Here is a 26,428-nt window from a genome sequence, read left to right on the forward strand (position 1 = left end):
AAACCCCCAGAGGGCTGGATGACAGCCTCACCATGTTCGCACAGCTAAACATCCCCCATCACACACACACACACACACACACACACACACACACACACACACACACACACACACACACACACACACACACACACACACACACACACACACACACGCGCACACACACACACCTGTCGACGCTCATTTGGCGGCAGTGTTTGTGCTTAAAATTCAATTACCCACTTATTGATAGCTCTCTGGGGTGCTAAAGAAGTTGACACGGTGCTGGTGGAGGTGTGGATGATTTCCCAGGAGGCCGCAGTCTCTTCTGCACATCTCCAGCTGGATCTATTTCATGGCTCTACTCATCAGCAGCAGACGCAGATGGAGCACAAGCAGCCGTCATACACCTGCACACACCAGCGAACGCAGACACGGACAGACAGGGGGGCATCGCGCGCACACACACACACACACACACACACACACACACACACACACACACACACACACACACACACAACTTAAGTAATTTATTATTGTACATGCAAACAGTGTAAGACTAACAAGACACGGCGAGCTTCATTTTGAGGGTCAAGAAAATTGCATTTGGAATGATAATAAAATTAAATAAACTATGGCCAGGACAAGTGGCCACGTTCAAACCGAGATTGTCTATGAGAAAAAAGCATAACTCCACTTCTTACCATGTAGCATGTCAAAGTCTATATATCAATTAATCTATTAGTTATGTCAGGAAACAATGGAAAATGCCCATCACAAAACCAAAACATTCCAAATATATTACATATGAAGTAAAATGGTCATTAACTGCTATAAAAGAATGAATCCATTAGGTGGTATTTTTAGTGCAAAGGGTAATTGCATGCTTAACTTTTACCCCCAGCAGATTAAGAACGTGTTATTTACACTTACTCCTGTGCTTGTATCGTTTTTACTAGACCAGAAATTAAACATAATATATTGCAATAAGATTAAACTACAGAAAATATTAAAGATGATAAATCTATTTCTGCAACTTAGATGTTAGTGACTCTTATTTTGTGAAAAACTAGGGTCTTAACATAAATTCTGAATTAGTTCTTGCTGGTTCTTCTAATCAAAAATTGATAATTGTGTTCTGTTCTGATAATGGCCATATTCACCTCTCTCTGTAAAGTGTGCTTTTTTTCATTGCTTTAGGTGTAACCAATTAGCATTTTATGCTCTCACTCTGCGCTGAAAGCCACAGGTAGTGCCCCACAGGTTAGCCACGCGTCTTAAAGGTCCCCTGAGGCCTCCAGGGGCCCCGCAGGAACACCCCGCTTGCCGCTGGTCTCGTTCCCCGCTAATTACAGTGCTCATCTCTGCTGTCCTTTGGGACGCCACCACTCTGATGACAACACGCTGCTTCACTGGGCAGCAACAGCTGGGCTGCCGGCTGCACGTCAATACCCCAGTGGGGGTAAAAGGAATGATGATGTCGTGTGTGTATGTTGGTGACGGTGGCAGCATGATGCATTCATTCACACCATGCAGGGATAATTTTGTAGTTATTTTGCACACAACTCCCCACTCTGATCAAGTAATTGCCTCTCAGCAGTGTTTAATCTGGTGAATTAGGTTTCTGCTGAGTGCCTGTAAACCATAACACAACAACATGTTGTCTGAGGTCAGATATACAACATCATATGATCCAACATGAGTTTTGATTTGAAAATAAAGATGAATCTTGTTATCCTTTGAAGTGACAGGGTCAGACTACAGCTTACATGTCCCTAAGGATGACACTCGATCGATGGGCTCTATACATACTGTACTCCTCTCTGTGTGATTGCACTGGCTGGTCATTAGCAGGACGCTGGGCTTTAATGGCCTGCACACTGCTGTCAGCCGTAAATCTCCAATCTCCACCCAGGTTTGCTCCCCTGTCTCATCAAAGGGCTGTGAAGAATGAAGTCAGTGTGATGAAAAAGAGAATGAGATTTATCTGCTCCCTCCGCCTTCTCCTCCTCCTCTTCTACACACCAAGATGAGCTCGTGGGCACAGAAAAATGACAAGTGGGGCCTCGCTAAGACACGCCCGTAAATGTGATGATGCCACTGGATGTGTTGGAGATGCTCATGAGACTGCAAGCAAAAGACAGTTACATCAGTGTCTTCTTGTCTCATCTAAATGTGGTTCTTGTGGGTGAAGTGCAGACTCAAGCAAAATCCCAAAGGCAAAGCAAGAAAGGATAAAAGTGAGGTTTGTGTTGTGTTCAAGGCCAGAAGTCAGTAACAGACAGGCAGCTGGTGAAGGCAAAAGCCCAAAAGGAACAAAGCAGGCAGGCAGAACAGGAACATATGGCTGCAGCACAAAGACATGAAGCTGCACTGACAATCAGGCAGTTAACTTGTGTTTGTGTGCAGGTGTATGTTCTGTTCATTAAGGGCCAGGTGTGTTGACGGGTGAGAATCATGACTGACTGCTATCAGCAGGGAATAACAGTGACTGTAATGACAGGACATGTTAGAAACAAACAAGTCACTGGCATAAGCATGTGAACAATGCTCTCTGTAATTCTGCTATGACGGGAGTACTTTGTAAAGCCATCAACAGGCATTGATGTTAGCAATGGGCACAACTAAAAAAAATATACTATTTAAGTGAAGATTACCACATTTGTTTAAAAAAATGTTAGAAAAGATTACTTTTATCGTTCAAAAACAACAACATAATTCTACAACACACAATGTTTTGGATATTTGGATGCTTTTTCTTCTCTTGTTTTTGTTCCTTTACTATGTGTATATAGATTATTTTCTAACAATTTCCTTACATTTATTTTAAGAAAAATACTAGAAATTTTACATGAAAAAAGACAATCATTGCACAGTACTTGGAGGTTGCAGCTTTAACGAAGAAACTATGGCCATTTTTCTCAGGAAGAGGCAGAATCCTTTAAAAATATATAACAATTTAATGCCTGATACGACATCAGGAAAGACATGCTTGGTATTATTATTATTATTATTGTTGTTGTTGTTGTTGTTGTTGTTGTTGTTGTTGTTGTTGTTATTATTGTTGTTGTTGTTGTTGTTGTTGTTGTTATTGTTATTGTTATTGTTATTATCAGAGTGAGACTGACACCAAAAATCCACTCTCTCTGAATGTTTTATCATACATCTCTTATATCTTTCAGATGAATCATGATTTTCTAGCATTTGGGGAAGCTGAGATCACATATGTCTGGCTGTTTGCGGCTCTTTTCAGAGGGGCTAATTGTCAGAAAATGTTGTTTGGCAGTTGGATGATGTCATGGTCTGACCAGTGCAGTGGAGAGTGAAGACATGTTACTGCGTCCCATTCATGCTGACCTTTTTTTATGCAGTTCCAGGTCAAGAAATTTAGGTCAGAGAACAATACACTCTCTCTGTTAGACCGTAGCGGGGTGCCGAAACACTTCTCATGCTCCCCACTGACCCTCATCCCAAGCCTTCACATCCAACCACTCAACACATCGTTACACATGGCAACACATTAACACTCCCAGTGGATTTTTAGTTGGGATTGTTTCACACCTTTAAATAAAGAAGGGAAGGGAGTCACCTTGTGGTTGGATATTACAATTACACTTGATCAGTCTCTGTATGTATGTATCTATCTGTCTGTCTATGGTCATTGAGGTCACATCCTTCTCCTTAATGCTGTATGTGAATTTGGGGGGTCTAGGAGCCTGGGAGGAGAGTTACATTCTATGAATGAAAATACATGATGAAGATTTTATACACTGCTTCCAGTATTTCTAAGAAGCTATAGAATTTTCCAATTTTCAGGTCAATTAATAAGGAGATAAAGGATTCAGTATATCTGGTAGTGTAAAGCTTAGAAACAACGTTCATTACACATGCGCACGCACACGCGCGCACACACACACACACACACACACACACACACACACACACACACACACACGCATTTTTTTAAATGTAGCTGCCAACTTTAAATAATAAACATCTTGCAAACTAAAGGATACATGAGGCCTTAATTTAAAAGATAAACAAATCGGAGAATTTAAAACGAGATATTACGCAGTTTTAGCAGTGGGATCAGCCTTCATCACCGCAGCTGCAGTTTTATTACCCACCGCTAGAAGCCGCTGCAGTGATGACGTCACCTTTGTCGAAGACAAAAGCACTATGAGCTCGGTTCTCTGCTGCCGGGTGCGGTGGCGCGCGCCTGTAATCCAAGCTACCGGGAGGCTGAGGCTGGCGGATCGTTTGAGCTCAGGAGCTCTGAGCTGCAGTGGACTATGCCGATCGGGTGTCCGCACTAAGTTCGGTATCGATATGGTGCTCCTGGGGGAGCTCGGGACCACCAGGTCGTCTAAGGAGGGGTGCACCGGCCCAGGTCGGAAACGGAGCAGGTCAAAGCCCCCGTGCCGCTCAGTAGTGGGATCGCGCCTGTGAATAGACGCTGTAGTGCAGCCTGAGTAATACAGCGGGACCCAGTCTTTTTCTACCGTCAACAAACTACTGTTATAACACACAGCCCGATACATTTCATCTTTACATCACGCAGCTGCTTCATCACCGCTTCTTCATCCTCTTATTCCTGTGAAAACCCTTCACAAACCTGCTATACAGCTTGATCTACAGCGCCTCCACCTGGAGGACACCTGCAACCACACCAGCCTCTCTGAACGCTTCTCATGGCGTCCTGCAGGTGGAGGCAAACTAAAACTACAAACATTAAACGGCTTCCTGGTGAGTTACTCAAACACACTTTCCATTCAGCTTTATCAGTGTTTTTGCGGCCATAATTTTGTTCTAGTGAAAGTGAAGCGACTGTTTCAAAGTGAACACAGAAACATAGAGGGCCTCCACAAATTACAATCCATGCTTTTAGATTCATTGATCCAACCAGTATCTTCAGTCTTAATGCTGCTGAACCAGAGTTAAACTGGACTGTTGATTTTTCTCCCCCACTTCAAAATAAAGCATTTTGATTTTTAGATATTGATGTTTGATTACATAGAAATCTTTTTAACATTCTGCTAAACTTCTGTCAAGAATTGCTGTATGAAACTCAAAAATTACTTTTGCTCTCACAGCCGCATTTAAGTTTCAGGAATATTCCCAGAAGAAGTCCTTACAAACAGCATTGGCCTCACCAAAAGAGAGACGAATAACAGTGCATTAATTATTTTATTTAATTTATATGTTAATTATGCTGATTAAAGTTCGTGGTCTTCTGGGTGGTAAAGTTCGCTCATCAGTCGGTAGATGTATGATGGTGCATGTCCTCCAATGTTTGAGATGAACAGTGTGATGAGCTCCGGTGGGACATAGTCAAACACTGGACAGTGCACGTTCACCTTTGAGAGGATCTCACCTAAAATACAAATTTCAAACCATGAATTCCTCAGAAAACACACTTCAGGATATTACTCTCAAAAAGTGGAACATTTATTTTACAGGCTAAAACATTTTGTTGTTCAAAAGATGAAGATAAAGCTGAGAAGCATTTTGTTTGGGATGTCAGAGTTACCTTCGGTGAAAGGAAGAACCTCATGTGGGGAGACAAACTTATGGAAGGTATCTTCTTCATTTGGGAACTAAAGACACAAATCATTTCGTTATCACATCTTGTCAGCACAAATTACGGATATTTGGCAGACTCCGGTTTCACCTTACCTGAGGCGAGAGCTTGAACATGGGAGCACAAACAATCAGAGGTGTTGAGTGGTGCTTGGCTGCGAGGGCGAGAGTGTGTGTCCCATTGACAGCCCTCAGCCCTCCGTTTGCCAGAACTGTCTGTGTACCAATGATGACCTGAAGAGAGAGATCACCACACGGGTTAACCCATATGCTCTGCCATGATGGTGTCAAAGTGCTGTGTGCTGTGAAATACCTTATTAACACGAGACATGACTGCAAAAATGGCGGCGTCTGCGATCACAGTTGTTTCGATGCCAGCTTTTGAGAGACTGGTTGCCATCTCATGTCCCTGGTGGGAGGTGAACAGAGAAGATGAGCTTCACTGATTTTTGTAAATATCAGAATTTGATGCAGCAACACATTTCAAACATGTTGGTACAAGAGCAACAAAAGACTGGGAAAGTTGTGGAATGCTCCAAAAACAACTACAAGGATGGAGCGAGGTTCACCACTTTGTGAACGCATGATTGTATAACAGATATTTATACATGGGCTCTGGAACACTTCATTAAACCGTTGTCAGTACACACAGTTCGTTTGCAGATGATTGCATTCTGTTTTTGTTTATGCTTTACACAGCGTCCCAACTTCTTTGAGATCTGAGTTGTACACAAACAATTTCTTGCATTTTTTATGTGTCAGCTACCTGGCAGAAGGGGGCGCACTCTGCCACGATGACATGGAACTTGCGTTTGCGTGCAGCGTCTTTGAGGAAGGCCTCCACGGTGCGAGAGCGGCCAACAGTCATGATGACCTCATTGGAGTGAATGTGCTCCAGGGCCTGCATCGCAATGTTGTCAGTTGTTCCCTCTGAAAGGTGAAATTATGAGGGGTATGATGCATATCCTGTACCAGCTGATGGATAAATGATGTCCTTGTTAAAAAAGGACATGTATATGTATGTATAAAAACATACCCAGCTCGGTCAGCAACTCATTGATGGCCTCTATGACGTTGGCTTTGAGGGCGGCAAAATGCTGTCTGAAGTTCTCCTCGCTGAGTCCTCCGGAGGTCAGCAGCTTGTGGAGAGATTCCTGCTGGTCTGCCTCTTCACTGCTACCCCGAGATCTGCAAAAAACATCAGAGCAAACAAGCTCACAGAGAGAGGAATTGTGCAAAGCGAGGACATTTTTACAGAAGATTCATTTTCATAATTAAGACACTGTATAACTGAGAAGGCAGAAGACAAAGAGGAGGCATTTACCCTGCAGATCTAATCATCAAACAAGACAAGAAGCCTATTGAGCAAATACACATGTACAGACAAGACATGACGGGGAAACGCCAAGGGGATGATAAGAATTTTTAAAAAATTCACAAAAGGAATACTGAATTGATTTGCAATTTTGCTCTAAAGCTTAATTATATCTGTATGACAATATATCTACATACAATAATATATAATAAACAATATATCTGTATCTTTGTGACAAATTTGCCAATACTAACTGAATATAGAATGAATATTTACTTAGATCTACATTGAGCTGTTTTAAAACTGGTAGCAAGTACATAATTCTTTCCAGGAAATTTCCTCAGAAAATATCTGGGAATTGTGGAGCTGCAAAAAAAACTGATCACGCATTTACACCTTGCATAAACATGCATTTCTCCTTATCCACATCACATATCTGGATACAGGTCGCATTTTACTACCAGATGTAATCAGGGTCTCTGTTTGGTCCCTGAGACCTCCTCACCTGGCATATTCCTCTCTGATGATCTTCAGCACCCGTCTGATCATATTGCCGACAGTGGTCTCTGATGGCTGGGCAGCAGACATCCTCCTCCCCTCCTTCCGGATAATTTCCATCAGATCACCTGAAACAGACAGCATTTTAGTGGAAAAAAGACATCTGTAAATGCTAAAACTAGTGACATCCTGCTGCTTTAATCACCAGTCATACTTTTAGTGACATCAACATAGTTACAATACAGTGCCAACCACACGTCTGACAGCTGCTGCGGCAGATTTGACAAAGGTCCACACTGTTCGCTTACAATGACAGCTCTCATACTAGTTACCTGCACTGTTGTCATGTCTGAGTTAAAGTGTAAATTCAGAAAAAGACTGTCAAGAGGCACCTGCGCTGCTCCAACGCGCCTGAGCTGTGATTCTGCGGAGCAGGGCTGTCGTTTCTCGGGCTGTCTCCGCCGAGCCCCGCAGCGGTCCCGTCCCGCTCCCTCCACGCTTCAGGTCGGACAGAAACGCTTCAATTCTCTCCGTCAGGTCCGTTTCTTTGTCTGGGCCCGGCATAGCTGTTATAAAGTCGACTTGCTGTCAGAGTAAAAATGTTCAATAGCTCTACCACGAAAATGTTTTGACAAGGAAGTGCTTCAGGAGTACATCCGGGTGATCATGACTGCGCTTTCATTTGATTGGTGGACGGCCTCACGAGCCCTTGTATCAAGTTCGCAGTATGTTAGGAGATAAGAAACAGCGGTTGTAGTAATGTTTAGGTGTTTAATGAGCCACCCGGAATACTTAAGTTTTAAATATTGCGCTGGTGTGAGTTTCGTTTTTTCACAAAAATATACAACGCGGGCCGGTCAGTCATAGCTACAGACCGGTGTAACGGCAGGTTTTGTGTCCCCCTTCAGAATCTGTTCCCTTTAGTTAACTGCCCGGAAATCACCCGGAAGTCCACTTTATCTCTTTCACGTTGGTGATAGATGGGGGAACATAAAAACACTACATTTGATTCAGACGCTCTTTGCTTGAATGAAAAATTGAAAGATATCAAAATAAATAAATAAACAAATAAAAATACTACAGCTTGCAGGTATAATATAGATTCATTGTAAATGTATAGTACATGCAGTCTCACAGAACCACATTTGTCTTTTTATCATAGTTTTTTGTACTTGTTTTTTTGTGTTTCAGTACTTTTAAACACTAGGAAACAAAAACATGCAATCAACAAAACATGTAACAGGTTAAAGTCTGAGGTCAAGAAGATTATACTTCCTCCCTAAATTTTAGGGTTGTCAACCTCCTTCTGTCAGCCGGCCTGTCTGCTTGTTGGTCACTTCACTTCAGTCCAGACTGAAATATCTCAACAAATTATTGGATGGATTGGCGTGACATTTGGTACACAGACTTGTGTTCCCCACAACATGAGCTGAACTGTTTTCTGGTGTCATCATCAGGTCCACATTTAAATTTGTCCTTTGGTTTTATGACCAAATACCTGCAAAACTACTGATATTCCCATCAGCTACAGCTGCATGCTGTGTTCAGTGCAAATTAGCAAATATTAGCATGCGGACATCCCTAATTAAGATGATGTCCATGGTAAACATTATACCTGCTTGGCAACAGCATGTTAGCATACTAACATTAACATATAGCACAAAGTACGACCTCACTGAGCCACCGGCAAGGATGTAGACTCTTAGATGGCCCAGTGGGGAGTGTTCATGATGGCCTTTGAGCTTTGTTCCAAACTGGAGGAGACTGTGCAACCATTCTCTGAAAGGTTAGCAGTCCACAGGTCTGACCAACCAAATCTCTGAATAATATCTGTCAACTTCATTCTTCACTGACCAGCTGAATATGGACCACTACTTTACTGGTCTTATCCTGATATAGTTGCTTTAGACTTGGAGATCATACAGATCAACTCAAACACATTGAATTCATTCATGTAAGCTGGTTGTGCAATTGTGTCATTGGCACTTTTTATTCCATTTGGTGTCTTTTCACCTCACAAGGCTTTTACTTTTGTCTGTCAAATCCAGAGATCAGCTGATAAATTGAGAGGGTAAGTAGACTGTTTCACAGCCACTTACAGCAGAGAAGATTTCATTTTCAGCCTGGGCGCTAAGAATCCTTGGAGGGCTCTTTATCCAGGATGTTTGAAACCTGCCTGAAATCTACATTAATGAGAAATCATGCAGTGTGTCTGTATCATCAAACTCTTCACCATTGTGAAGTACAATGGATTTTATTGCAAAATAATGTTGGAATTTTCTAAATTCTATGTTTTTGAAACATTCTCACCTTCTGTTGTGGAGCTTTGATGACTTACGAGGGCCACAATGAGCTCTTATACAGCAGCATTATAAATGCCTGTAGCTGTTTGAGAGGGACATGCTCAATTTTTAATGACAACTAGCTCTTGTTGCTATAGAGTTTGAATGCACTTACTGGAAATTTAGACTAAAGTGCCTTCCCAGTGAATGTAACGACTCCATCCGGTCTTTGCAGTGCACACATGAAGAGCTGTGGTCAGGAATTACACATGAAAATTGTATTTACAAACATGTAGAAACCAAATTTAGTCTTTTAGTTTTTTTAAGTCATCCCATATGTTCACATCGCAAGTGGGAAATACATGCTAGATTACGCCATAACTAATGTAAATCCATCCAATATTTTATTGAATAAAAGCCCAACACAAATTTACAAAATTTATCAGTCAACATAAAAATCATTGATTGCGCACAATGCGCATGTTCATTGTTAAAAATGTATCCATGACAGATGCCTCAATTAATTCCTGTCTGAATATATGCAACCACCCACATTCTCATGTAACCCAAGCCTTGTAAGTATTTCAAAAGAAAAGAAGCACACTGGATGGATCTGCAAGGGAAGTGATATCTTGAAAATTACAAAAGGATAACTGAATGAACCAGTGTGTAAAGATAGGTCATACAACTGAAAGGAAATTTCAGAAAATGTTTGGATAGCGTACTTTACATTTCCCGTGAAAACCTCTGTCCACTGCACTCTGACAAGAGAACCTTGCACAAATATAGATGAATTGCATCACAGAAGTCAGGTGGTTAAATTACTCATAGCCATGTACACACAGCACAATGCTGCAACAAGGTTTTTTGTTTCTTGCTACTCTTGATTGGTGACAAAGTTTTCCAAAAACAAAACTAGAACGTGCAAGAGCTCATAGAAGTGACCTAATTTATAACTAAGAGAATATTACTCTGACAACTCACAACCCCCCCGCCCCAAAAAAAATATATACCTGTAGAAGCAACTAAGTAGCATTTACAATATGAAAACAAACTAAAGACACGGTTAAATTTAGCTACCAAACATGTATGCAAATTAAGTGACATAACACAGATGTTAAGTGGTTGTCAATTTTCTCATCGAAGTAACAAACCACTTTTCAAATAGCCTTCACTTGATAAAAGGGCACCAAGGATCTAGTTTGCTTGGCATGGCAAATAATGTGTACATCAACAGAAGGGCAAAAGACATTCGCTCATGGCACATCCATTCAAACTGAGCCCAAAATCAAACATCACCCTTTCAACTGATTGAAGGAACAAGTTCTTATTCAGTAAGCAGCAACATTCAAAACAGTGCAGACAGAAATGTGAAGTACCATGGAGACGGGCATACCCCTCCCATGTCTCACAGTGCATTTCTCCCTACAGCGCTTATCATGTTTCAAACCACTAAATAAGCAGGTGAATCATTTTTCAGAGGACGACCTTAATACTCTTTCTCCGACAGCTGTGAAAACTAGAATTTGAGCCCCTCAACCCCACTTGCTGTTGTTTGCTGAAGCTGGTCCAAAGAGGGTGGATGTTGGGATGTGTTGGCTGATCGGCGAAAGCTTCCTCCTGAGGTCAGGAGCTTGGGGGCTGCTCTACTCAATCAGCTTCTTTGCCTTGAAGAAGCGCCGCAAATAGAAGACCTGCCATGTGGCCAGTCCAATGAGACAGCACATGGAGAATATGCTGAAGTACAGCACACGTGTGTTGGTGGACTCTGAGGAGTGATGAAAAAAGATGTTAGTGCTCAGTGACTTTTCGTTCTTACAATGAACTAACCTGACAAAAAAGAGATTTGACTCTTTTCCCTTAGGGGGCAGACACTGCATTTTTAATAATCTTTCACATTGTTCCAACTCACACTACATGTTTTAAATTGGCCTTCCTGCACAGCCAGAAATATGACTTTTGTGCTCACACTGAATGAACATGGAAACCCTGGGTTTTGGGATTGAGAGAGTCAGCAACTATGTGCTGTTTCAGCAAATGGCTAGTGGTGTTATTTTCTTACCGTTGGTGTCCCTCATCTCCTCCTCCCTCTTCTTCATGTAAGCGAAGTCATTGACAATAGACTCTGACAGGTCCTCCAGTCGCCTAAGCTCGACCTCCAGAGGCTTCAGCTTCTCCACCTTGGCAATCTGGAGGGACAGAACAGACACTACTAAAAAGGCAATAGCAGAAAATATAGAATGTCTCTTTAAGCTGTGAAATTATATAAATTGTCCAGCAGGTGTCACTCTTTGCCTGTATATACACCTCAAGCGTTCTAACAAATGCTGTTTGGCTGGGAAAGCTGCCATTTGAACTTTGGTGTGAACGGAACAGCTGTACTGCCAGAGAAGGTGTGTCTTGATATTTAACAAACTCTGGTGTGGCTGGTCAACCACAAGATTGTGTGATAGGAGTGTCTGACGTGTGCAGCTCTAACAGCTAAAGTAAACAGGTTTGCAAGTTTTATCTGATAATAGCAAACATTTTGCATTGTGCTGTGGTGCAAGTGAGGACACTTCCTTTCCTTCAACACGTGTAGCAGTCTATTGTTATTTCATTTACCTTGGAAGTTTAGTGGTAGTCTCAACTAATAATGTTCACAACACCCATTTCTGCTTGTGCTCTTTTAGCACGACTAGCTGTCTGACACAAATCATGAACTCTGTGGTCTGTGTAGTATTGATTATGTGGGACAAGCCCCCAAAACAGCTCAATGAATGAGTTATTCATTCGTCATTGTGACTTATGTTTACAACTGTCAGTTCTTCTGTAGTCTGTGTGTAATTTAAATGGACGAAAAACCAAACAGCAGTAATGCCTCTGGTCTCTCTGGTCTGCACAAAATGAACTAAATTATTATTATTAGCTTTAAATTGTGCAGCAATCACAGACATGGACGTTTACCCATTATGAGCTTGCATAGAAAAATCTGCGTGTGATGCAGCATGCCAATGACATCAAATGAGCGTAGAACAAAGAAACATTGAACAGTGTGGCCAAGTACATTCCAAAACACTGTATAACAGGCAGCTTCTTTACCAAATGCCAAAACATATATCATCATGAACAGCTTGCAAATGTTTTCTCAAAAGCACACCTATCTACGTAGGTGAATACATGTGTAATTTCAGCTCCACCTTCCTGCCCACAGACAGGCATGCCCACTTGAGCTCTCCCTGAACATCCGCCTACCAGCTCCCTCTGCAGAACAGAACGTCATGTTCATGCAGCATGTGTGGGAAGGGGGGTGATTCTCAGATCACAGGGCTTTTATCACTTCCATACTTATTTTTAAGTGTTGCCTGAGGCAGCCACAGTAACAAGTGCTATCTATTCTCAGAAGAAGGACTACTAAGTAATGGAAGCAATGGTGCACAACATGTCCCTGTAAAAGAAAAATATTCGTTCATAATGGACACTTGGAAAATCCATTAATACAGAACAACACATCTACACAAGTATTCAAATGAGGCAGAAATGTAAATAAAGTACTGAGCAGTGCATTCTTGTCTCCACAGCTCAACTCAATCTAAAATCTGGTGGAATCACTCCTTAGCTCAATGTTGTGCAACAGTTACAGGGAAAGGATTGAATGTCTCTTGCATCTCTTGAATGTGAACTCACTTTGTTTCTAAGGTAGTTTGATAAATGAGGGCCTTTATCCTGACTAGCAATATACCTTCATATTTGACTGAGTGGTTCAATCTGCAATTTTTCATAGTCCAAAACCAACTTCTCAAAGAAGAATCCAAAATTTTGGTTGTGTTTAGGGACATTTAGGTGCCCTCTAACATTTCCCACAGGCTCAGGACCGCTGGCAGTAGATCAACATGTACCTATGGCTTTGTAGTTGTTCAAAACTGGAATAGTTAATACAGTATGCAGAGAAACCCCTACTACAAGATCAATGACCTACATCCACTGACCTAGTCTACAAGCTGCAGACAGACTTTCTTCATCCACAGTATCTGTATCATTCTACAAAAGCAAGCAAATGGTTCGGGTTTCAACACTTACCTCTTCATAGTTTTTGGCTTCCACACCATGCTTCATGTCCAGATTGACCAGCTGGTCAGGCACTCTTCCAGTCCCTGATGAAGAAGAGCAGAGATTTTAGCACCATTTGCAACCAACAGAATTAAATGGTGTTCACTCACTGTGTTATGCAAACCTAGGCTGGTTCCAGCATTGGAAAAGCTTTTATTTACATGGCAACTAACAAACTTTTCACTCCATCTATCACTTTTCTGTCAAGTAGAGTTTCCTGTCATTCCTTCATTTCACAAACTTTCATAGATTCACATCTCTAAATCCATAATCATCTATTCATAAAAAAAAAAATGAATATTCATTTTAAAAAAAAAGCAACTGGTCGCAGTCCACATGTCCTGAAAGATTTCAATGTCCCACACAAATGGGAGAGATATCATCTTTTTTCATTGAGCTCATGGCATCAGGAAATACTTGTTAAGGTTTGCTTGTCTGGCCACGTCTGATGTTTCTCACTCTTCGTTATTTATCCTTGCGGTGGTTTGGCAGGTTATGGTATTCAATCCAAGCATGAGCTTCAGTGTGAAGCAACAATTGGACAAATGAAACTGTTGTTTTATTCATTGCGTAGGCTTTCCTAAAGTCTACGCATTAATAAAAAAAAGGGGGGAAGATTCATTGTTCAAACATAATGACATGTTGAAATAAAATTTTTAATTGCTATTCAAATTGTGCTTCGAGGGAGTTATTTTCATCAGACATTTTGATCAGAGAGATTTAAATATGTCAAACTTCAGCAAGTTTTCCTGGTAAAAAAAACAAACAAACAAACAAAAACAGTAATTACTAGCATCACTAAAATGTCAGTGGACATTTGCTCATCATAAACCCTGACTCTCCGATCTGTCCTCTTGCTCAGTGATTCAAACAAAGCAATTGTCATCATGTATATCTGTCAGTAACAGAAAAAATTAATGACATTAACTTTGGAGAGTGGGTCTCAAAATAAATTAAAATGTTGTGTCTGTGAGCTGCCTGGTTTTGGAGGATTAACACACTTACCCATAGGTGATTTGCTCTCAAAGCACACCTCAAACATGTCATAGTCCTCTGTGGTGAATGCAAACTTTCCTTTTGTTGCATCTTCCTTGGAGTAAAGCGTGTGGCTGGAAGAATCTGTAATCTACAAAATTAAACAATGATAAAAAATATTAACTGTATTGCTGGATTGATTAATCTACTGCCAATTATTCAACATTACAAAAGCAATTTCAGGATTCCAGCTTGAGCCCTGTGAAATTGTGTTTGGCCTGTTTGAAAAAAATAACCAGATTTAACTATATTAAAACTTGCAGTCCAAACAGACTGCATTATAATAAATGTGATACCCAATCCAAGACTAATAATTTCCAAATTAATAGCAGCACACTTGCTGTTAATGTTTTTATGAGACAGCTGTTAAGACATGGAGACTGCTTTAGACAACATTATTAGATTTTTTTAAGATTAGAATGCAGCAGTCAACAATAATGTGAGGACAGAAGCTCTTTTTTAATGTATGACGTTAAAGGGGATCTTAATACCGCATTAATTTACCTTTAAAAAACAGTACATCATGCTGTTAGCTGTCGTTGACATGTGATAGAAGTGGCTAATGCGCTAACGTTACTAGCTTGTGGCTGCCAGTTGAATGGACGATAAGACTGACGTGTAACAGCAGCAGCAGAGCCTAGCCAATGACACATATGGGATTACTTCAAACAATATAACACACAACAATTAAGCAATAAACACCCGCAATCGTTGATATAATGGACGTTCATTAGTATCAGAGTGATATGAGTTTGTGTCAAAATGCAATCGTAACAATAATGAAAGCAAGGGCTGACGTTAGCTAGCTAATTAGCTGTTAGCTACTAAAACCAGGAAGACGAGTTTTTCGGGGCCTAGGTTAGCTACAATGCTAACAACAGTTCTCACACATTCCAACCGCACTCCACCAACAGTTCAGACTATCTTTAACATAAGATATGAATTTTCATTGACGCCGCTGGCGTACTTCAACACTGACGTTTACAGGCTGAAGCCATTTCGGCCTCAATATAAGCTGGGTACGTTAACTGTAGCTGGCCGCAGGTCTGTGCTCACCTTCAGATTAGTTTTGGTGTTCGCCTGTTCGCTAATTTCATACTCCCCCGTGACAAGGACGTCTTTGTGGATCTCCTCTCGTAAGCACTTTCTTGAGTTGACCGGTAAAAAGAAAGAAATTGAAAACACAGATTCAATAAGAACCGGTAACAGCAGTAGCGCAGCGAGTCGAGCCATGGCTACCCTCAACCAACCGACCAACCAGCCCGTGACAGCCAACCAGCTTAATACCGAGTTCCAACTCACACAACCGGCTGGAAAGAGCCCTCTAGCGCCCACGCTGACCTGGAGGAAGAACTACGCTCCATCTACCGAGTGTCCCATGAGGTCAACCGTGTGTGCTTCTGTGTGCAGCATCTGTATGCCTGGCAGCTGCCTTTAAAAATAAAAAATAAAAAATTCAATATATTAAGTCACATATATAGTCACAGTGGTGAGATTTGAGCGTGAAAACTTCCTTACTTTCAACCTCATTTCACTATCTACATCAGTTGGTTCAGGTGGCACATGATGTGAAAAACCCGGTCTTGCAGAGAATGATTAGAATTCAAACTCAACGGAGACCACAAGAAGCATCGAAGAGGGGCTCCATAATCTGGCTGTTACAGATTTCTGCGGGTACACCCTAAAGACAAGACGTAGAGGAAAGCTGAAGAGGAGCTTGGAACACATGCAACATCTATGGGGGAACACTATATCAGTGCAACAGCAAGGACCCTGGACTTGGAGTTGAAATAACGCCAGAAAAGGGAAGGGCTGAAAGTCTTTGGCTAGGAGTTAATGGATGGCCAGAGAAAACCAAGAGAGGCATTTACATCTACCACCCGAGACCATCTTTGAAGAGATGCAAGGGTTACAAGCCATCCATTCCCAAATATACATAACATATGACCAAAGCTGCACAGATTTTGACACCCGGCCTTGCTTGGTTTGCTGAAGAATATAGTGACAGGCAGTTGAAAGCTCTGAAAGCTAGAAAGCAGACCTTTGAGCTCACATATAGTGACATGTTTTGCAGTCTTGAGTTGTGCAGCTTGTTGTGGGATACAGGTATTGTACCAGCGGTGTTTAAACCAGATGTATTTCTAGTTGCAAACAGATCATTTTACAAAAAATGTAAATACTAACCCAAGACTCATTTGATACAACCACAGTTTCTGGTTTTGAGAATATATTACATAGACTACAGTACATTTATGACCTGAGGCCCCCTAGTGGGTCAAATAGGCCATATTCCTGAGAATGGTAATGAGAGTGTGGGAGGACATGTAATAACATGTAAGTTCAAGGTAGTGAAAACCACAGAAAAGATCTGGGCCTTTCATCTATTTTTCAAGATGAAAAAATAGCAATCTTACATGGTAGTCTGTGGAACAAAATCTTTATCCAATGGAGATTAACAGACAAATAACCCACAGACCTGTCTATGAAATATAGATGTACTTCTATCACTGTGCATATTTTAAACCCTCTTCCATAGAGAGGGAGCGATACTGCAGTTGTAAGATCTCTTTGCTGTATAATCTTCTAACTGTTCACAATTACCTTATTGATATTTTTACATTTACAGTCAAAACTGTCTATAATGTTACTGTAACTGCCGAATAATCCATTTGTTATGTGAACGGTGAATCCAGGTTATGAAACAGACATATCATGCTCAGTGTTGGCTGGGGTATTTTGAGAGTCCCAAAAGCTATTATTTTTCTGTCAGCAGCTCAGGGATTACCCAATTACATATGATAGAGCTGTCCAGTTTCCAGGGAAACATCCTTGTTACTGATCCCACGAGACGAGACGAGGACACGCTGCTGTGTGGGGAGTCTGGCACTAAGTGAACAGTAATTATTGGATAGAGAAATCCCTCCAGTATTGTAGCTTAGTGCGTCAAATAACCTCTAAGAATAGCATATCACACACTCCTCCATGCTATGGAGCTTTTAGCCCAGAAATGAAATTCACTAAACTTTATAGCCATAGACCTCTGACCAATCTACATTTTACATGTTTTAATTATACTAAAATGGGAATGTCACACTGCCCATTAAGTCGTTCTTTGTTTGTAACCACTCACAGTGATTTTCAGTCCTCAAGTACATTTTAAACAATGTTCAATAAATATTTCCAGGGGTGAGATGGAGTGTGTGATCCACTTGAAAAATTACTTCGATATCTTACTATTGATTGATTAACCTTTTTATCACCTCTAGACACTGGTTCAGCATTGCACGTCATTATGAAAGTCCTACTTCAGAGAGAGGATTACTTCCTTAAATGAGCCTGCATGCTGACGCAAGTTTCAACACACCCTTCAACTGATTGCTGTCATTCTTTGAGTTGTGCTCGTTATCATCTGCACAGACAAAGGAAACACAGAGACACGCAGATAAGGGGCCAGAATCCAGACTGAGTTCAATCCTAAAATTGATTTACCACACACTCCCACAGATGATTGCATGGGCTGTGTCACAGGAACATAAACTTACAAAATAGCTGCATTATGTAAAATGGACTCACTCTGTGACTACTACTGACTAAGTATCACTCAGACAGGTACTCAGACACAGACAGTCAGGTATTCATGGTTTCTTAGAGCTTTTATATCCTCTCTTGACAAAAAGAAAAGGTATCAGGGGATGGATATCTGTGAATATGGAGCCAAGCCAAGCTAAGCTCTTGTTGTCGTGGCATGGAGGCGAGCTCGGCTGTTTCATCATCATTGTGCTCACAATTACACCCAGGCAGGGATCTCTGTCTGTCTCCCTGCCTGCTATCCTCATACACTCATCATTTTCTCCTTTCCTCTTCCCTCGCCTCGCTCTTACTTTCCTCCTCTCTTTCTATCAGGCATACGCTGCCTGGTTCCTCCCCTGGGTTGCAGCACCGACGCAGGTTGGCGTCACAGTGGTCTAATTTTACTGCTGTTGATGCTGATGTTAAAAGAAGCAATAGGCACCTGCTATTTCTGCTGCTACCCCATCTCCCTGGGGCCGGCATAGAGGTATTAATAGATAGAGTTATTAGGCGCTGCATGGTCGCACAGAGAGGCTTTATTGAGGAAAACGAGGCTCTGCTAAAGTGCACAGGAAAACAGATAGGTACTCAGAATGCAGCTGTTATACAACAGCACAGTGCTAACAAAACAAGAGGCTTTCAGGTTGAGCATTTGAGAAAGCATTCTGCAAGCAAGAGCCAAGGAGGTAGCATTGTACTTCTGCAAATTTTATAATTGGAACTATATGAAATGTTTGAATCTTTTGATTTGTGTCAAGTTGTACTTTGGAGGAGCAGGCCTGTATCCATTCAGGAAGCAGAGGAACAGCTGCTGACATCTTAGCCTATTGCACAAAAGGGTGTGTCCACATTGGAGAGGCTCAAACGTCAGAGTAAGTTAGTTATTGTGTGATGGTAGTCTTCCACCCAGCATATCCCTTACGCGTGCACACACCACGCATTTCCTGTACAAGCCATTAAGCAATCTGCCTTCCGGTGATTCTTTACATGGTGAAATATTGATAAAGGGTGAAAATGAGCAAGTGAGGTAAAGGAATGACAAGTAGCAGGGAGCGGTAGGTAAGATTTGATGACAAACTGCGTCACAATAAAGTCTTGCATAAACAACACTTTAACCACCTATACAGTCACATTTAAGATGAAATTGTGTTGCTGATGAATTTACTGTCTTTGTGTTTATGCGTTCGCTTCTTCTAAATAACAGTTATGTGTTTCGAAAGATAGAAGAAACAGGATTGCATTAGTCTCAACAGAACCAAACATGCATCTCCCAGTTTTAACCTTACATGCACCTGGACCATGAAGCTATGAGTAGAAATAAAAATGATAAAAACACAAAATTAAAAAGGTCAAAACTTGTTCACACATCTTGAGTCAGCTTTATGTTTCTTGGAAAACAAAAGACTTTTCAGTCAGTTACTCTGATCTGTCGATGGAAAGAAAACCCACATCAGTTCTGTTTGCCTGCAGCAGGATTCATTACTGTATTAATAACCAATGGAAAAACACTGCATGCTCCACTACTTGTGAATTAATTTTCTCGATCACCATGTTCCAAATTAGATAGAACATGTGACCTGCTTGTCATTCAAGACATTTTGATATGACGTTGGCACATCCGTGCTAATCTCGGCCCAGCTGTGCTTCCAGAAGCGGTGGATTCAGTGTCTGATGACAGGGATGCAGTGGAACAGGCTGAATAAAAACACCACTTTGCAGACAGTCACTTTACACCTCATGCCCAGCTGTCTGTATGCCCCAGCCCATTTGCACAAAGAATCGCTATGGAAGTCCAAGCTGCTGCCTATGCCTTCATGAATTATGTTCGTGCACTCTTTTCTTGCTTTCTGCTGCCACTTAAATGCGCGTCTGTCTTAGGGGGGTGATGTTTTGTGGAACTCAAACCATCGGAGAGAACTATGTAGATTAAAGAAACGTAGATCGTGGTTAAAGCGCTGCTTTCGGATCCTCTTCCTAGTTCTCTGGGCTCTAACCGTGCGTGTGCAGCGGTTGTTTTGCAACGAAAACATTAAAAAAAAACATGTCGACTCGATTAGAGGGAAGCAGTGTATGGCGTTTTTTCTATTCCCTTTAGACATGACAACAGTCAAATCAAATTTCTCTGTGGAGAAAACCCAGAGACAGTCTGAGCCGTGTGTGTGTTTAAGCGGAAAAGGGCGTCTGACGGAGCGGCCCGTCTGCTTTCTGCTGGCAGACAGCAAAAAAAACCGACTCGTCGAAGCTTTGGGCACGGAAGTGCAACGTCACCGCGCTACGCTTGCAAATTTAAAAAAAAAAAAATGGAAAGAACGCACTGACGTAAGCGCCCTGACGTATAGTTAACCTTGGCAACAGACGGAACAATAAATAGAGCCAGTGGAGGTGCAGGAAAAAATACAGCTATCCCTTATGGAGACTAATTTTAGACATTTTTTGTAATTGACTGTTGAATGGAGCCATTGGAGCTGCTATTTTGTCTCCCTGCTAGTTATCCAAAATGCTTACGTAAGCGGAGAGCCACAGATTTAGTCAGACAAAAAACTGAATTGAAATATCACTATCTTTTATTTACATATCTTGCAAACAACATTCATCTTTACTCTCTCTGTAAAAAAATAAATTGAAATTCCATAAATTAAAACCACTATTGTTTTCACAGAAAACTTCATACTGAGATAGACCACTCAGACCATGGTTAACACAAAGCATGTCAGGTTTTTCAGTTTTACTAACAGTTCACAATTACTCTTACATTCCATCAACCAGAAAACAAACTGGATCAATAATAACTATTGCTCTGAACACACATCAGCACTACAACAATATTGTTATCTAGCACCATTAAAATCATATATGAACTCATAAAACGACTAGGTGGTATTAGTTAAAACATGCTTTTTAACTTGCTACATTGGTGTAATAGGCAAGTATAGATGAAGGCAAATAAAATCAGAAATAATTTGCTTCCTGGTACAAGTCCATTCCATAGCCCTGTGATCTGCACATCTATCTCATACATCAAGAAAATGTGCTTGAAAGGAAGTGTTATTGTTTTTGGAAGAGTCTTTAAAGGGCCAGCAGGGTGGGTGAGCTGAGGGAGTCAGAGGACTGGTCGTTGCTGTTGCTTCCTCTCCTGTGGGCGATGCCACAAGTGGGGAAGGTGTCTGCCTCTGGGAAGCTAAATACGAAAGAAGACGTGAAGGTGGTGCAGGCCGGTGTGCAGGTCACCACGGGCGTGCACAGGGGCTCAAAGTCATTGGTACTGGTTGAGTTGTGAAGGGCCTCCCAGTCCTGAGTTGTGTAGAGGGAGTTGGACAGGTCCATCTCCGGCACCGACCGTGCTGTCTCCATCTCTGTCTTCGTCAGCAGATCCAGAGACTCCTCCAGGACAAGGGTGTCCAGGTCTGTCATCTTGACGGTGCTGTTGGAGACGGTGGCGGTGGAGAGGATGGAGGTGCTGCTGCTGCTGCTGCTGCTGGAGAAGATCGAGTTGGAGGTTGAGGTTGAGGTGAAGGTTGGCTGGGTGGGTGCGATAGTGGATGCTTCTGGGATGGTGGTCTGTGGTTGGGACACCTTGGTAGAGAGGCAGGGATGGGCAGGAGACATGGAGACCACGGAGAAGTCTGTGTCCAGCTCTGAGGGGATTTTGCAGATGGGTTGATGGGCAGCCAGAATGAACTCAAGCCTTTCCTTCTCCTTCAGAAGATTAGCAATATCGTTCTGCAGGCTGGACTTCTCATCCTCCAGCTGATCAGTTTCCTGCAAGGGAGAGAGAAATTGAGGAAGTGGCATTAACTTGGCTGTCGGATAACATGGTTATTAGCTGTGGTGAGAAATACATTTTGATGAATGACAGTAAATCTGTGGCAGACTTACAGCTTGCAGAGTGTCTGTGAGCTCTCGCCTCCTGTTGCGGCACTTTGCTGCCGCCTGCTTATTTCTCTCTCTGCGAACTCTTTTCTTCTCCTCCTCCTCGGGTGTTATCTGCACACAATGCGAGATAAAAGTTAAGCCTCCAGCCCTGTGATAATTAGTACACTGTAACATGGAAGTTACTACTTGTTGTGTAACACTTGAAGAACAAGGTCAGATCATAATTACCTCCATTCTGCCCTTCTTGGAAGAGCTGTGAGCCTTGGATGCTGCAGACCTCATGGCTGGTCTCGAGTAGGCGGGACTGGGGCTGTAGGGGTGAGCTCTGTGAGAAGGGGCCACTGAGGAGATCAAAGGCTGGACCATCCACTGCAGATCTGGGCTTGTCGAAATGGCTGTTACAGTGGGAATGAAGGAGGCACTTGATGCTGTCAGGTCAGTGAAATCCTGTGAAATGAAGCAAAAGGATCATGAGTGCATTTGGTATACTTTCAGGAGGGGGATGCAGCATTGCAGGATGTCTATGAATGAAGCAGGGGTCTATAAAAAGCTAGGCAGTTTAAAAATATCCATATGATGTCAACTATGACGTTGCACGCTCTCTAAGGAGTTTCCAGGTGGATGAATGAAGCTCGTCTTGCACAGTGTGCAGTGCAGGTCAATTGCCTATAACTATTTGTCTTTAGCCTATGTTTATTATTGAAAAACTTTATGCTTGAACTTTCTGAGAATCTTTTAATGAATACTAAAATCAGCCTTTTATATCCAAGCTCTTCCTTGCATGCCAAACCAAAGAAATACATGTAAATATCATGTGGCCTATATTGTAATAAAAGGTTACCAACATGAGACTGGACGTACCTGAGACTGGGGCGATCCCATGCTGGAGTAAGATCCCGCTGGTGACGGGTAGTATCCCAGATTGTCCCCGGACGGGGAGGCGGTACTGCAGCGGGAGGAAGAATCGCACTCCGTGTTGAAAGCGGTAAACATCATCTTTCCCCGAAAAAAAGCAAGCAGGAAGATCCAAACAAACTCTACTGAGGAGGAATGTAACCTTGAGATGAGGAAATCCTTTTAGTAGGTTTGTGAGAAACTCAAAAGTGCCGCTCTCGATCTCTTTTCTCCGGTGGTTGTCTCTGATATTGAAAGTTTGAATGCCAACCCAAGCAGCTCGGAGCCGTTTTATATCCTCAGCGCGGATGACGTCGGCAAAGGGGCGCGCTCTCTACCCGGCACCGTGAGAAGGAAAACACCAAAACACCGACATAACAGCGCGGAAATAATGGCAACTATTGCTTGTACGCTGTTTAAATACACTTAAAACTAAGCACGCACTGCCAGTCTGTGATGTTTAAAGCCGAAACGTAACCTTTTAAAATATATTTTAAACTCACCCTCAAGAAATGGAATATTCCAGAAACGGGATCCCCAGTACGTCATTTTCCAAATATGGTGCATCCTGTAAAAGGGGCGGACCCTGCTGGGAAATACACCATCCGAGATTGGCCGACAGCGACATGACGTTATGCAAGACAACAAACACAGAGGCTGTTGTGATAACTGAAGAACTGGGATAATGGTCAGCAAAAGTACATCCTACACACCAGAGTGCATCAAAGGTAAATTTGAAAAGTTGAACACTGTGCATTTGAAAAGTTTATTCAAATATATATATATATTTCTCCTCTCTTACTTAGAAAGCCATTAATGCATTTTTAGAATTTACTAACAGAGCTACCACTGAGGCATAAGCAAACTTTATCCAAACCCAAAATACATTTACACTTTAACAGTATGTGGTTTGAGAAACTCTTGCAGGGTCTATCAGGTGTAGTGCTCTTGTGATTGAAGTGACATTCAGCACTACTCAGAGATTGAAGTCTGCTCCTTCAGCATTGCATTCTGGGCTTTCTGGGGCCGTTTTAACGGGACAAACAACCTGAACCTGAAAATCAGACCAGCTTGGGTGGATCAGGAGCTCACAGATGCTCCACCACCCATCCTCATCAGGGATCCGTCTGAACATGTTTTGGACCGTGTCGCTCCCAGAAGCTAATGCTGCAGTTTGGTTTGAGATTAAACATCTTCAGCAGTCACCATCAAAAAAACAAATGTCTTCATTGAATACAACGCTAATTATTAAAATAGAAAACAGCCCAGTTGATAAATCTTTACACACCAGTTTATTTCAAATTCTCAGGGAGGTCAAAGTTTCTGAACATGCAACATACAGAAGCTATATTCCTCCAGCAAAGCTTCAGTGAAGTATTAGTATTACAGAATGATTAATCTGAAAGGAGTGTGCTGAAGATCCAGATTTATAACACTGAAAACATCAAACTGCAAACACACTAATGGTGAAGCAATCACTTCAGACTTTCAAGCCTTGTTGAATGTTTGAATCTCATGTTCCAGGTATAAAACCACAGTTTATACATTCTTACATACATTCCTACATTCAACCTTTCCTATCAGTTATACTGTTTTCATATGTGACAGTAATCAAACCTCATGTGTCATTTTATAGTAGTATGCAAAAAAACAATAATTCAACAGCAATCTTTAGTTACACTAGAGCAAAGAACTTCAAAGAACTTCATGCAAAGAACTTCATGGCTTGGCAGGGGACTCAAGAATGTGCTTAATCTGTGTGCAACCCAAAACAAGTCTGTGAGAATGTACGCTAGGAATACCATAAATTCACGTCAGAGCAGACACACTTACATCGACAGTGCATTATGCCCTCAGGCAGTACTTGTACCTTTGTGTGCAATCCAGGCGAGGGTGTGTTTGGCAGCACAGCGAGCTGATAACTGGTTTATTGTGTGTACTTTTCCACGACAGGGGCATTGAACTCAATCATAAAGGTGTTCCCCTAACACTGTGGCAAAGGGATTCCCTCTGCCACAGCAGACAATGACTTATATGAATCACTGAGCTGCAGGTTGACAATGAGACAATATTCAGACTTGGTATTGATCTTCACATCAGTGGTTATAATCATCCATCATCCTTTTTCTTTAAACTAGCCCGTAATGAGAAGCAGGCCTCCAGAACAAACACAAAGACCGTGACCAAATTTTTGCTGGTAGTTTTTTGTTGTTATTGCTTATTTAGCATTTATAAAAAGCTATACATGGGCAAATAACATGAGCAAAAACTCTGTCTACAATAATCACTATTACATTCACAATAGTTGTGTGAAGTTTTCCTCTCTTTTTTTGCCTTCTTAGGGCTCCTTTATGGAATGCCCCTCTTTACTAAGCAGTTCTCTAAACGATGTACGCCTACAAGCTACAGGTTGGGCTGTTCTTAAAAACACAATAGGTTTATACGCATTAACATGACATCAATTAAGTCATAATAATAGTGCTATTGTGTCAAAGTGCATCAATGCAGGTCAGAGGAGTTGTGCTCTCTTTCCCGCGCTCGTGTTTTGTTGAACATTCCTGGTTGGCATAGCAACACTCCACCCCTTCGCGTCAGTGACGTCCTCATTTTGCATGGCAACAACGATTGTTTGTGTTGTGAAGATGGATCACTCAGCGACGTAAAATCAGTCCCACTCTTCAGTGTCGCGTGCGACAGAGGTCCCATAGAGCACGTCATTACGTCAAGCATAATTTCTGGTTCCAGGAAACAGTGTGAGAGTGAGAGCTCTGTCTGTGCTGCGGCTCTCAGTCGTGCGCTCCCTCCGTGGAGTCCGCTCAGCAGCGGAATGAAACAGGACACCAAACAACCCGTGTGACTTATGGATTGTTTGAAGATATTGTTTAACTGGTTGGCCGGAGCAGCAGCTTCCAAATCAATAATGCTGACCTGGACTATTAGTTCTGAACAATGTTGTTTTAGTTCTGTAGAGGAAAGAACAGATGTACTCAGAGACATAGCCTCAAAGATGGGTTGACAGTTAGCATGCAGGCCATATGATGACTCTTGTAATGTAGTTAGTGAGCATAATAACAATAATGGAAAGAAAAAAAAGAAAAATAATCAGATCAATTAGTTTGCAAGAACACAGAGGAGGGTTACTTAATGGATGGATGGATGAGATAATACAACTTTGGGTAAAGCATTTTGTATGGAAATGTCATTTTAGGTGAGTTACACTCGCACTTTAAATTACTCTATCTTGATTTTATTTTATTCTACTTTATAACTAATCTTTAAAACAGTCTCTGGGACATTTCATTTTGGTCTA

The 26,428-nt window shown here is 41.8% G+C and overlaps 3 protein-coding genes across 3 annotated transcripts; all 3 read right to left on the reverse strand.

Moving 5' to 3' along the window:
* Positions 1-5,160: 5,160 nt before the first annotated feature.
* On the reverse strand, positions 5,161-8,305 carry eif2b2 (eukaryotic translation initiation factor 2B, subunit 2 beta). Its single transcript, XM_070987387.1, has 8 exons — positions 7,768-8,305; positions 7,383-7,503; positions 6,599-6,750; positions 6,329-6,492; positions 5,876-5,971; positions 5,659-5,796; positions 5,513-5,579; positions 5,161-5,356 (listed from the first exon to the last, which is right to left on the reverse strand). Exons 1-8 carry the CDS (start codon positions 7,937-7,939, stop codon positions 5,199-5,201), a joined length of 1,068 nt encoding a protein of 355 aa, XP_070843488.1. The 5' UTR covers positions 7,940-8,305; the 3' UTR covers positions 5,161-5,198.
* Positions 8,306-10,039: 1,734 nt separating this feature from the next.
* tmed10 (transmembrane p24 trafficking protein 10) lies at positions 10,040-16,096 on the reverse strand. Its single transcript, XM_070987730.1, has 5 exons — positions 15,838-16,096; positions 14,752-14,872; positions 13,717-13,790; positions 11,720-11,846; positions 10,040-11,425 (listed from the first exon to the last, which is right to left on the reverse strand). Exons 1-5 carry the CDS (start codon positions 16,012-16,014, stop codon positions 11,304-11,306), a joined length of 621 nt encoding a protein of 206 aa, XP_070843831.1. The 5' UTR covers positions 16,015-16,096; the 3' UTR covers positions 10,040-11,303.
* A 4,801-nt stretch (positions 16,097-20,897) lies between these two features.
* Positions 20,898-23,385, reverse strand: fosab (v-fos FBJ murine osteosarcoma viral oncogene homolog Ab). Its single transcript, XM_070987808.1, has 4 exons — positions 23,086-23,385; positions 22,453-22,671; positions 22,228-22,335; positions 20,898-22,110 (listed from the first exon to the last, which is right to left on the reverse strand). The coding sequence occupies exons 1-4, from the start codon at positions 23,218-23,220 to the stop codon at positions 21,418-21,420; spliced, it is 1,155 nt and encodes a 384-aa protein (XP_070843909.1). The 5' UTR covers positions 23,221-23,385; the 3' UTR covers positions 20,898-21,417.
* Positions 23,386-26,428: the final 3,043 nt, after the last annotated feature.

This window comes from Chaetodon trifascialis, chromosome 19, assembly GCF_039877785.1.
Source record: "Chaetodon trifascialis isolate fChaTrf1 chromosome 19, fChaTrf1.hap1, whole genome shotgun sequence".
Classification (NCBI taxonomy): Eukaryota; Metazoa; Chordata; class Actinopteri; order Chaetodontiformes; family Chaetodontidae; genus Chaetodon; species Chaetodon trifascialis.